The sequence below is a fragment of the Nanorana parkeri genome, unplaced genomic scaffold (assembly GCF_000935625.1).
Source record: "Nanorana parkeri isolate BGI_ZX_2015 unplaced genomic scaffold, ASM93562v1 scaffold262, whole genome shotgun sequence".
In the NCBI taxonomy this organism is placed as follows: Eukaryota; Metazoa; Chordata; class Amphibia; order Anura; family Dicroglossidae; genus Nanorana; species Nanorana parkeri.
This window is the reverse complement of record NW_017306530.1, coordinates 1109983-1123512: the sequence shown is the minus strand read 5'-3', so window position 1 is coordinate 1123512 and position 13530 is coordinate 1109983. Positions and strand designations below refer to the sequence as shown.

The 13530-nt window shown below is 38.6% G+C and overlaps 1 protein-coding gene across 7 annotated transcripts in view; it reads right to left on the bottom strand.

The window, feature by feature from the left end:
• Window positions 1–13530, bottom strand: part of ARHGEF7 (Rho guanine nucleotide exchange factor 7) — a 137309-nt gene that overhangs the window by 60133 nt on the left and 63646 nt on the right. For all 7 annotated transcript variants that reach the window (XM_018557012.1, XM_018557009.1, XM_018557011.1 and 4 more), the window contains 5 exons: window positions 11081–11175; window positions 10195–10290; window positions 9727–9849; window positions 892–1030; window positions 225–284 (listed from right to left, as the gene is read on the bottom strand). In XM_018557012.1, coding sequence (XP_018412514.1) covers window positions 225–284; window positions 892–1030; window positions 9727–9849; window positions 10195–10290; window positions 11081–11175 — 513 coding nt within the window. The remainder of the gene's footprint in view (window positions 1–224; window positions 285–891; window positions 1031–9726; window positions 9850–10194; window positions 10291–11080; window positions 11176–13530) is intronic.

The following is a 13530-nucleotide window of genomic DNA, read 5'->3' as shown; positions in this document are numbered from 1 at the left end:
CTACTATAGGTTGCAATAATTACTAATATTAAAAATTCACATACTTTACTCTCAATGACCTTAGTTGTTTTTAACCACTGTTAATATGACAAATTCACAAATGACCAAAGCGTTTTATATTAGACACAACAATATTTATAATCAGATTGGAAAACACAGAAAATTCCTAAAATTTCAAAAAGCCATGAACAAAAAACTGATGAAATTTCACACTGAGTGTTTACCGACAGGTTCTTGAAAGATGTCATGGATTTCTGTATATCTGGTCTATCTGGGTGATAATCCTGAAAACAAACAGAGAGACTCCTATTAAATGAGTTTCTTTGCAATAATTGATTCAAATATTTTAAATGTTATCATGACATTGCAAATCAAAACTTCTATAACATGGAGTTGAGCTTAGCCCTAATAATATTGGTCGTTATCATAAAGGCGACTGCCCCAAATGAGTGTCTAGTGACAGCTCTGGGCTTATTTGGTTAGGCAAGTTGCGGCCTTAAATTGAGGCAGGTCAAATCACCATACAAGGCTAATACAGCTTAGCAAACACCGATGCAATGCATTTAGTATTAGGATAGTATTAGGCATTCAGATGTGATTAACTAATTACTGTGTTGCATTTTGTCTTGAAATAATGCTAGGGTTAGCAGTTGCACAATTGTTGGATAGCCCATGACAGAGAGCAGTTTATCCTGGTCAGTAAACCATTTTAGCAAATGTGCACATGGTATATGAGAAAGATGAAGAAATATGTAAATCAATAACTCTCACTCATGGCAAAGGTATATATGGGCTTCTTGCAGCACACACAGCCCCTCATGTCTGTGGTCTCTGGGGTGGGGTCATTTACCATAATGCCAAACGAACAAACAAAAACAAAAAATGTTTTACCTCCATGTGTCGCTCCAGCTCTTTTAGTAACGTTGGATATTTGTCCAGACGCATAAATGGCTTACTCAGGCCGGTCGTTAACACAAGAATACCTGGAGGGTTGGCACCTTTCATCTCCATGAACTCTCCAAGCTCTTCGCTACAATGGTAAAGATACAGAAGAGACATCACTTAGCTGATATTGTCAACTCAGGGCACAGGCATTGTCTGTCATACTTTCTTACATTTTTTTAAAAGGGAATCTAAAGTGTCTCTAAAGGCTAGGTGTATTTTACATTTAAAGTGACATTAAACCCTCAAATTTTTTAACATAAACCAATACTGTAACGTGTGTCTAATCACCCCCTCTCCCCCAACCCCGACAGCTGATTGCAACTGCCAAAAAATAAGCAATGGGAGTCAACATGCATGAAGACAAAGGAGCATTTTTAAACCACTGCTTTGACATATAAATCGCTAGACAGATTACCAAGAGCTACTTTCTCAACTCTCGACACAATTTCTTTTCACAGGAAAACCCCACATTAGGCTGTTGATCTATTGCCCACAGTCATTGAGGGGTTTAAGGTAAACATCCAGATACAATAAAGTCTTCTCAACTGGACTCCCCAAGTTCACATACTGAACACACCTCCTGTTAGGAGGTATATTTAATCTGGAAGCTTTAATGCTCCTTAGCAGTAATGCCATGGGTACCGGTCTAACTAATTCACAGCGAGACCTACTATCAAGGAAGTGCATGCATTAGGGAAAACTAGCATAAACATGTATACAAGCAAAGTTTTAGCAGTCTGTTGGCACCTTTAACAGTTTGCAAACTTCTTTTGAATAAAGCTGTATGATTTTTATATACTTGTGTACTTTCAACAAAGCAACATGCTCTGCTTCCATGTATACTGTAAATGTATTGTGGTTTTTTTTGTATATGAAGCAGGTGGCAAGAGGTAGAAAAAGAGAATGAATGGCTGAATGCAGGGGGAAATTCTAGATTCCCTAGTGTTTCAGTCTGTCACAGTATCTTGGTGATCTGCAGTAAAATTATAACAATTCTTAGCCACGCCACAAAGGACAAAACATTCTTTCATTCAGTCTGTTCTGATTCTTGTAAATAATGCCTAGACCATCTCCTCTGCTCACCTTGCAGACACTGCACTCTAAGGATACACAATAGGAAACAAGTATACATTGAACAAGCAAACCACCCACAAAACAACAAATCCTTCCGAACACCATAAAGAGCTCAGTCAGCAATTCCCTTGCTTGCACCACCTGAAAAGCAAAACATGGCCTTCGGCTTCAAAATTCATGAACAAAATCAAACCTATTACAGTTAATAGTTTTTGACCTGAGTAAAAATCAGCTTAGCTGATCTGTACATCTGTACACCTGTACACAAATGTGCCTGTGTTTTAATGAATATTTGGGATTTAAATTTCAAATCCAAAAATGCATATTAAATCCTGCAATAAAGTGCCCCCAACATTCAACAAAGAATCCAGTCAATACTGTAAACATGGGGAGCAATGTTAATTTGTAGCAATTGTTACATTTCAACTGTGGTTTGAAAAAAAAAATAATAATACATGTCTATGGTGAGTTGTATTATACACTCAATTCTTATATGGTTTAGTGAAACTCAGTTTGTTTGGCACAGTTCACAAGAAGAGTTTAATACAAATTGATATACAAATAAAACAAAGTGTAATGTCAGTGTACAGTACTGTGATCTACAGCAACCTCACAGAATTCATTGTTCATGAACCTATTATTTGAGTTACTGCACACAGATCTACCATATCAAAACCATAAAGGAATAACCTTGCCAGTCAAAATAAAATGGGTGAATAACAATTTGCACATTTTGATTTTATCACTCACTTTGAAATCTATTAAAAGAGAATTTCCAGGAGTCTTTGCACATAACTGGAAAGTGCACTGAATTAGCATTTCACAAAAATGAATTTAACCCAACCCAAAGCTACACAGAGTTCCTGAAATATTCCCAACTTTTATGGGTATCCCCTAAAAGCATTTTCTCTATAAACACAAAACAAAAGTGAAAGATAAAACAACCCTGAGAAAATGAAGATTAAAAGTACAGTGCCTAAGCCTGTCTACAACTCCTATCAAGACATGATGCAGAATGAGGACATCTGTTATTCCAGGTGCAATAGCAGTCTTTACATACAGCAGCGTGTTAACAAGCTACTTGTACACAAGCAGTTTCCCAATAATTTCATATCCAACTCACACTTGTGAAGCTGACTGTTGCTTGTAGTAGATCGAACAGGAACTTTCAGCACTAACAGGCCTCAGGATGGCACACAGGCACCGCATTGTACAGAAAGAACCAACGCACAATGCTGCAACAGACTATGAGCAGTTTGTTTTGTGTCCTGATAGAAGGCTGGGGCTCCTTTCTCTAGATTCTGATGGGAGGATGACATCACCTCTCCAGCACAAGGCCAAGCTTGGGGAAAGTAGAAATCAGGAGACACAAAGAATTCACTGCCTTGCTTATCCATGCTCCAGTTAATCCACAATTACGCTGTGCATCAACTTACTAACACATACGATGGATGGTAAGAAGTCCAAACATAGCTTGCTATGGGGTGTCAAGTTTAGCATTAAAAAGACATCTGGAAAGCGGACCTTTACACTCAAAAATATAATTCTACCAATGCATCCATCTATGTATGATGGATGATTAATAATAACATATACATGTCAGGTGTAAACTGCCGTGATTTTGAAATACTTACACTTACAGAGCATTCACTTCCTGCTTTCAAAGTGCAAATTACTTTAATTTGCAAATGCAATGCACACTGGGATTGCCTAGTCATCAGCAGAGCATTGCTAGGAAATCTCATGAGATCTCGGGAAAAGGCATTTTCCTCCCGTAAGATGATGTGCATGGTCACTTGTCCTAGTCACATGTGCCAGAATTTAAGTAAGTAATAGGAGAGCTAGTAACCTGCCCTTAGTAAACATGGCCACTGTCAGAAGATAGGAAAAGAAAAGAGAAACAAGGTATGCAAAGAATACAAAGCCTGCTATTATCTAGAAGTATGTGTTTGTAGATTGTCATTACTAAACATTTCTAAAAGGTGCCTTTGTTATTATTTTGAAGATATGGATAAAGGTACACTTTAAAAATGGATTCAAGTAACCTAACTATTAACAAAAATGTATCTATCTGGGCATCACTCAGCTGTAGATCATCAAATCATCTCTGTATTTGTGATGACACTGTCCTTCCTTCTGGAAGGTGGCTACTTTTGTTCCTTATGGAACCTGTGTGTGTTGTAAAGTAGCAACCGCTCCAAGCTCACTTCCATGATAGAGTGAAGACTAACACCTTTCTATTGGAACCAGCATTAACTTTTTCAGTAGAGTTGCAACTAATGATCATTTTCATAATCGATTAGTTGGCTGATAATTTTTTGATTAATCGATGAACTGGATAAAAAAATAAATACCATCCTTAATTTAAAATAAAATACACAAATGCAGTGTTACAGTTTACTTCAGAATAAAACTGCAGGCACAATTTTTTGCAATCGCACTGCACTGTGGGCGATAACACTGTGGGTGGGAGGTGCATTTGTGATGCCTTTGAAATGAATGGCACTGCAACGCACCTCTGGCAGCAAAATATGTCAGGCTGAAACTGAAAATGACGTTTTTCCCCACCTCTTATAAATTTTCAATAATTGTTTTCTAAGCACATTGTGCTTGAATAGCTTCAGCCAGGGGATGACAGCTGCCAGTGGCAAGATTCCACAGACGGCAGCTGAATGTAAATACAGCAGGCAGTGGGCTGGTGCAATAGCCAATAGCAGACTGGCTATTGCACCCACCGACTGCTTGCTGTGCCCTCCTCCCAGCATGAAGGAGAGAGCTAAGGGATCGAACCAATTAATCGATAATGAATTATCATTAACGATTAAATCGATTACTTGGTTGCAGCCCTATTGTTCACCAATCTGAACTACAGTAGCTCTTCTACTAGATCGGACTACAAGGGCCAGCCCTCGCTCACCACGTGTATCAATGAGCCTTGGTTGCCCATGATACTGTCACCAGTTTTCCTTCCTAGGACCACTTTTGGTAGGTCATGACCACTACAGACCAGGAACATCCCACAAGAGCTGCATCTTTGGAGTTGCTCTGAACCAGCCATCTACCCATCAAAATGTGGCCATTTCTAAGTCTATCAAATCCTAACACTTGCCCATTTTTTCTGCTCCCAACTCATCAACATCAGGGACAAAACGTTCACTTGCTGCCTAATATATCCCACCCTTTTGCAGGTGCCATTGTAACAAGATTATTATTCTGATTTAAACCCTTATTAAAAGGAGAACTATGGGGTTAGGGCTTTTCCCCATAGTTCTCCTTAGGGTAACGGGAGGACATAAACTGGCGTCCTTCCGTCACCCTACCCTCAGTATACTGCGAGCTACAGTTTGCGGTATACTGAGACGCCGCAGCTGAAGCGGATCCCGACAATTATGTCTGGATCCGCCCAGCTGCGTGAGTGACAGCTGGCTCTGCCTGTCCAACAAGAAAATGTGCAGTTGGTAAAACAAAAACTTTTTCTTATTTGCAAATAACGTATACTTTTTATTTACAGTAAAACTATTGTTTTTTTAAATCTGGTCAAAAGAGTTTTTAAAAAAACATTTTTTTTTTCTTTTTTTACGTATGTCTATAGATTCCATAGAGCAGGGGTGCCTACAATTTTTCGTGTTAAGATCTACTTTTCAAATGACAAGCTTAATAAGATTTACCAATGAAAAAAAAAACACATTTATTTTAAAAACAAACACATTAAAATGCTTACTGGGACTATTGCATGTAAATTAAAATTGAATAAACCTAATCATTTGAATACAGATGTTCAATTTTAACAATATACTCAAAACTCCCATAGCACAATAGATCTGCCTTTCCTGGCTGTCTCTCCTCGCTCCCACCTCTGGCTGTCTCTCCTCGCTCCCACCTCTGGCTGTCTCTCCTCGCTCCCACCTCTGGCTGTCTCTCCTCGCTCCCACCTCTGGCTGTCTCTCCTCGCTCTCTGCCCTACAGTCAGCTTGGTACAGATCACAGTACCTTGGTGGTCCTGATGTGCTCTATTTATTCTGTGCTAAATGTGAGATGTACTATGGACCGGGTGCAGCTTGCTCAGCCGGTCCTCCACTTCATGCCGCTGTATCTAGTAGACATATCCTGGTGCTAACAGCCAGGAGGGTTACAGTACTGTGCCAGGACTGCTGTGGAGCCCAGACCGTGTAAAGCGCAACCGTCAGGTCATGCGGGGAACTGCAGAACACTTTCGGTCGTACTAACACTGCGGGATAGTGGTCGGGACTGCAAGCCCACTTTCGATCGCGATCTACCTAATGGCACCTCTACCACAGAGAAATCATTTTGAAAAACCATTTTGCCATAAGGCAGCCCATTTTTTACCTCCAAAAAAATGTATGTATATCTCACAACAAATTATTTAACAATGGGGGGGGGGGGAGAAAAAGTGAAATATTTCCTTCATTTGAGAACAAGGGGGTTAATCTGAAAAATTTCACTCTTCCAGGAAAAGTGGTTTTCACATTTTCATAGATATCCTTATCTTAACATTAGAGAGGGCTAAACTATCTCCAAGACATTTATCTTTTCTCACTACTTACTAACAAAACACTATGTGAGCATTTGTCAAAAATACAAAAATCACCTTAACTACGATCACTTTCAAAGAACCTGTCAACTATACACAAACGGCAAAAAATAGGAGCTTGGACAGCATTTACCTAATCTTATGTCACATTACAGGAGTGTAAAAGTTGTTTCTTTGAAATGCACATGTACATCTCAGATAATGTTGCCAAATCTGGCCCAGTGAAAAAATTAAAGTTAAAAATAAATACAACATACACCAATAAACTAAAATATACACATTATTATTACTACAGGGGAATTAAAGTTATGAAGATCTAATTGACAAACTAGTTTATTACTTAAACCGCTTCCTGTCAAGCGGCCATATATAAAACAGACGGGTGGAAGCCTTTTAGATGCGGGTGGGCGTTTTAAAAAGTCCTTGCCCCACCCCCGCTCGTGCAAAGCTGCCCGATTGCCTGTATTTTGTGCCATTTCTCTGCTTCATCAGCTTCTTTGGGGGTCTCTAAGTGACATTAGGGGTCTTGGGGACCCCTGATGTCTCCATAAAGACGACCTGTCACTGTCATTTGATATCACATAGGGGGCTTAGAAGCAATAACGTTAAGTGTAAAAACTAAAACAGAAGTAAAAAAAAAATTAAAGTCTCATAAAAATTTGTTGCACCTAAAAATCAAAAGTCTTTTTTAAAGTCCCCCGCCCCCACATACACAAGCAAAAATGGGTCAGCTACGCCTACGTGCAAAAACGACATTTGTGCCCATTACGCCGCCATGTTACTTTTCACCGCGAAAGTGCGGGCAATAATTTTAGAGCCATTAATCATTAACACTAAACTAATGAGTGGTAAAAAGCGTCGCCTATGGCCAATTTTGGTATGGTAGTGTTTTTTGCGATTTCGTGTGCGTGCACAGTTTTAAGGCTTGACATGTTTGATGTCTATTTACCCAACGTGACCCCGTCTTTTATATTTTAAAAAATTGGGTAATAGATGTTTCGTAACATTAAGTGGGAAAAACCTGTTTTTTTTGTTGTTTTTCAAACTTCTCTGTTATGTAGTAGAAAATAAAAACCCCCAGTGGTGATTAAGAACAATCAAAAGAAATCTCTAAGGGGAATCAAAACTGGAGCAGAAAAAATCTGGAGCCGCTGTGCATGACAACCAATCAGCATCCACCTTTCATTTTCAAAGTTTAGCTGAAGAGAGAAGCTGATTGGTTGCCATACGCAACTGCTCCAGATTTGATAAATCCCCCCATGTGTCCCCAAAAAAATGATATAAAATTAAATTCACTACAGCATTGCATGACTGAATCAATGTCAAAGTACTGCAGCTCTGAATACTGAAAAATGGCCTGGGCAGGAAGGGGGTTTAACACACCGGTCTTCAAGTGGTTAAAAACCTAATTAAACTCAAAATGGTTTGGGTTTTTTTTATTCATTTGTTTTACAAATAAATATTTAATGAATGACAAAGCATTTCCCGAGCACTGTAGGGGGAGCACATCAAAAGGCATCATTATAATGAACATATAGAAATGTAAATTGTGCCTAAAGAGTACACTGACATTTTTTTTACCTTTGGTCTTCAATTCCTCATGATAAATAACAGTGTTTTTCCATTATGTAAGGGTGCCTATGAATTCCTTTGCCTACAACCTTTTAGCTAAAAATCAGTGTCAAAAGCACTGCTCTCTCTGACCGATAGTTTCAGGAAATATTGGGTGGGATTTGGTGATGTTACTACTGTGCTGATTACTGTTCTCCTTGCTGGAAGCTCTGATATGAGGAAGCAAAGCCCTACTTCTAACACTATGGCTGCCTCCGCACACAATCAGTGCAAAATAAGACATAAGTCAAAAAAGAAGAGGGTGGCTAATCTAGCAAGTATTTTAGCAGCCAGAATTTGAAGATATTAAGGGAACATTTGAGCCCAGTCTTCTGTAGCCCTTTCCAGAGGTGTTGCCAGCCTGTAGAGAATTTTAGACCTTAGGGTGACTTTCTTCCCACATCTTAGTTGGGGTTGATATCTAGTGATTGTGAAGCCTGTCCATAAAAGATGGTACTTATGAGTCCTGTATTTAAATCAAAAAGGCTTTGCATAGCTTAGAAGTATTTTTTAGATCAGTGTCCTTCTGGGTGATTAATTTTACATCAATCCAGCATGGACTACAGGTTTATGACTTTGTAAAACAGAGTAGTAACCTTTCTGGCTCATTTTCCCACATAACAGCACCAAAGCAGCTGCATACCATTATATTTCCGTTGCCATGCTTGACAGAGGACTTCAAGCAATCCCCAACTTTCTTTTATTTTCTCTAGGTATTCCACCTTAATCCAAACATGTTAAATTAAAACTTATCTATACAGAATACTCTTTTCCATTAATCTGCTGTCCAATGTCTATTCTTTTGCCTATTTTATTTCTCTTTTCTAAATTTCAGATATGAACATTTTTCTTTGAAGCTGCATCCACGGCTAGCAATCCCAGAGTCATTTTTTTATGGTCGCAGATAGCACTGAAATAGGACATGTGATTTTTAAAAAAGCAGCCAACTCAGGACGTGTACAGCATCTGTTTCCCAAACCGTAGATGGTGCAGTTGTTTATCTGGGCCTTCATTATCTTCTATCCTTGTTTGCTCTCTTCTTTGAAGACAATCTTCAGTTTACAAACAATACACTCACATCTGTGTTGGCCATTTTAACTCAAAAATAAATGTTTCTAACATCTGCACCTTGCAATAGAAGCAAACAATTTACTTGCTTTTCTGAAAAAAACAACAGGTTTAGGTCGCACCACAAATTAAAAAGGCCTCTGCAATAACCTGCCATAGAGAAATGGCTGCTGACAAGACGAATTTATAATTTTTTAAACAAGCAAATGTAAGTAATCCATATTGCATTTAAAACTGTAGTCTCAAACACGATTTCTGCTGCTTTTAGATTGTAAGCCCTCCATCTTGTCTTGTCTTGAATTGTATTGTGATTGTAATGTCTTTTAATTGTAAAGTGCTGCGCAAACTGTTGGCGCTATATAAATCCTGTATAATAATAATAATAAAAAAAGAAAGTAACATACTGCAAATAAAAAATAAATATACCATTCAATATCGTTTAATCCTAACATGTATTTGTTTATAGTAAACCTTACCTATGTTGTGTGAGGACATTTACAGCTGAAGGGTGATTGGCACAATAAGCTAAGTAAAGATTCTTCATCTTCGGCATCAGGTTCATAAAACATCCTCCAACCCTCTGTTGACCTTCAGGCAATCTAGAGTAGAAACCAAATATGAGTTACATTTTTTATACTGATTAAAAAAAAATAATAATAATAATGGATTTACCAGAGAATTGTTTGTACTAGGTGCACACATTTCAGTGTGGGTTTTTTTTTACTGAAATATTCTTTGCAAAAAATAGTACTTACATTGGGATCAACGTTAATAATGCTGCCTTTTTAATAATTGGTACACTTTTTTTCAAAGTACATTATTTATACAACTGCAACCTTCAGAAGAACTTAACCAGATTGAACTTTCCTACTGAAACTGGCATCTGGTTCCCTTGAGCTTGACAGAGATATCAATGAGTTATTTGGAGGTGGGGGTAAACTTACTTGGTACATTCTTCCAGTGACTGGACCAACATCTGCTGGAAGGAACAAATCTCTTCTAGATTCCCCATTAAGTTAGAGATACTAGTTGGACTAAGCCTTAAAAAAAGAGAGAAAAAAAACACATTCCATGTGTAAGGGAACTTATTCTCAAAGCATAATTATGTATATTTCAAAGCTTGCTATATAAGCTTATATCAGCTCAGGAACATACTCTAAGATCATACAACAGGCAATCGAAAATGACATGGTGGCAGGTTAAATTGTTTGCTGCACACTTGACAATTATGCTTGCATCACACATTTGAGAAATGTGCAAAAGTGGTATACCATTGTTCAGTGTTCCGACTACTCAAAAACGTGCAGCCGTAATGTATAGTAATCTTTTCTTTGAATATTGCAAAATGTATCTCTGAGCACCTGTCTTTATAAACATTAGAAAACGGAAAGGTCTTCATTACAAATGAAACTGTAGTGGTGAGGTTTGAGGAATAAACATTTTACAAGCTTACATCAAGAACCAACAGACTTATGAACTGCCTGTAATGACCACTTTCACAGGCTGTGATAAATGACCATCACTATTGTTTTAGAACAGTAGAAATTAGAGTCCTTCCATAAGGTTCAATCATCTTGTGTGCATAAATATGTAGCTGGTTATTGAATTGAGTGTTGTAATATGAAGTCAAAAACGACAATACAAAGACAAACGCAAACAACCCATCCATCCAAAGTAACTATAAATAGGTAAAACTATTTCAGCTCAATTTACTTTAGGCTTTTAATCCAGTGTACAATATTCCTTGGAAAAGAAAGAATCATTTAATCAAACACTGATAACATCATATAAAAACTTTTCCCAAACAAAGGTAATAGAGCAAAATCTTACTTTTCACTGGATTGTAAATGGCGAAGGTAATTGGATAACAAATTCTGGATTTCCTTAGAGTACTCAGTCTCAGTTTCTAAAATGTTTTGTAGCACCTGTAAAAAGTAAAATATATTCATTAGATGAGGTGTCAAAAACAAACAGTGAAGACAAAATATTTAAGTACAGTAACACATAATTTACATATTAGGTGTCACTTCAAGTGATCACATGTCACAGTGAAACAAACAAAAAATGGTATATAGATGCACTTCAAAATTCTGTTCTGTTCAAAATGTTTACAGTTTAAAATAAAATGTGACCCACCCTCACTGACAAACCAGGCATACAGGATATTATCATATCATATAGCTAAAGGGCCTCAGGCAGGCAGGTCCAACCCACCTTCCCATACAAATACTAACCTGTTTACCCTGTAGGAAACACTGTTGCAATGTTTTCTAATGAACACATGAAATAAAGAGGAACTTTACTCATGCCTTTGAAATAACAACAAATACACTTTTAGAAATGTTTAGTAATGAGAATCTACAAACACATACTTCTAGATAATTGCTTTTTATTCGTTGCATACCTTATTTTTCTTTTCCTCCACATTCTTCTTACAGTGGCCATTTTTACTAAGTGCAGATTAATATATATCCCCTTACCTCCTCGAACCCTGGCACATGTGACTAGGACATGTGACCATGCACATCATCTCAGGGGAGATTTTGTGAGATTACTGATGAGATTTCCCAGCAATGCACTGCTGATGTAATCTTCCCAGGATGCAATGCTTGGGCACATTACATCACAAATGCCCAAGAAAACAAGGAAGTGGAATTACAGAAACTGTAACTAAAAGCAAAATATTTTTTTAAACTAATGAATGTAAGATGATTTTATATCAGCATGCAGAGCTGCATGCTGATGTGATTTTTGGTGAAACAAGGTAAAATAAAGGTCCACTTTAACTAGAATCCCTATATGTATTTCTATGAAGGTTTTTATTTCCTGCCACTGAAGTGGTTGTAGCTTTCAGTGGTCCCCTTTATTAGTTCACCAAGGTAGTGGGGAGCAATTTAAGCTAAGGTAACCAACAAATGTTCTCTAACATCCCAACCTCTTGACGCCTTTGGTGCTTCAAGGAACGCCATGCTCCTCAGTCATAGGCAAGTTTTGAAAAAGGTTGTACCATTTAGGCTTCTTTTTTAGGCTTCCTTTTAAAATATTCACCCAGTGCTCAGGCTTATTAAAGTGACATTAAAGTCAAAAATGGTTTTCCCCTCCCCAATGTTAATGTCAGCACTTACCTTAAATGATGTTTCTTAATCCGATCTTCTTCTTTCTTGTCATTTTCATCTGTCCCTCTAGCGCTGCTGCGGGTCTTTGATCCAGCGCTGACTCCTCTGGGCTTGCTGGCACTTCCTGTCCTACGGTGTCTGCATGCGGGTGCACGCGTCCATAGACTTACCTTGCGTCTCTCCTCGCGTCCTGGCCAAAAATGTGATCTGCGCATACGCCCGCCCCAAGATGCTTTGCGGCCGCCCGAGATTTTCAGACTGAAACGCGCGGGGTAGACACGGGTAAGTATTAACTCTTTTCAAAGCGTTTTGTTTTGTTTTTTACACCCGAGGCTTTAATTATCCTTTAAGGATTACATGTACATAGCAGGATCCAAAACGTCTGCTGCCCTTCGGCTTTGGGAATAAAAGAATAAATGTTTGAAATATCAGGCTTTTACCACAAAGAAGAGGAGGAGCCCTGCACTAGATAGCTCAGCAAATAATAAAGCTAATTCATGCTCAGTTCTTGCCTAACATGGATCACTTGCAAATAGTTTAAACACGATTGATAAATACTTCGCATGCAGTCTCTTCTTTACCGATTTTTATTAAAGGAGAACTATGGGGTAAGTGTTTTTCCTCATAGTTCTCCTAAGGGTCACGGGAGGACATATACTAGCATCCTCCCATGACCCAAAGCTCAGTATATCGCGAGCTAAATCCGCAGCCGGGACTGTCGCAGCCGGGACGAATCCCGACATTACTGTCGAGATTCACCCAGCTGCGTGATTGACAGCTGGCTCTGCCTATCTAGAGGCAGAGCCAGCTGTACCCACCCCGTCCGTTCCGCCAGTCAGTGTTGGGGGATCGGAGCGGGGAAATCCCTGCAGGGAGCCGTGATTGACAGTCACGGCTCTCTGGAGGTACATAATCGAGAAGTGAGCGATCAACTGTATGTGTTCGCTCACTTCCCGATCCATTGAGCCGACGTGTGACAGTTTTATTGTCACACGTCGGCTCGAACTATGAGCATGAGTGAAAATCACTCGCCTCATAGTTCTCCTTTAAATCAAGCTCGAGTCAGTCTACCATGTCGAGTGATTATTACAAACACGAATACTGCTCAGCATTTGATACATTGAGGTCAGCATCTAATTACCCACTACAATTACTGCAAACTTG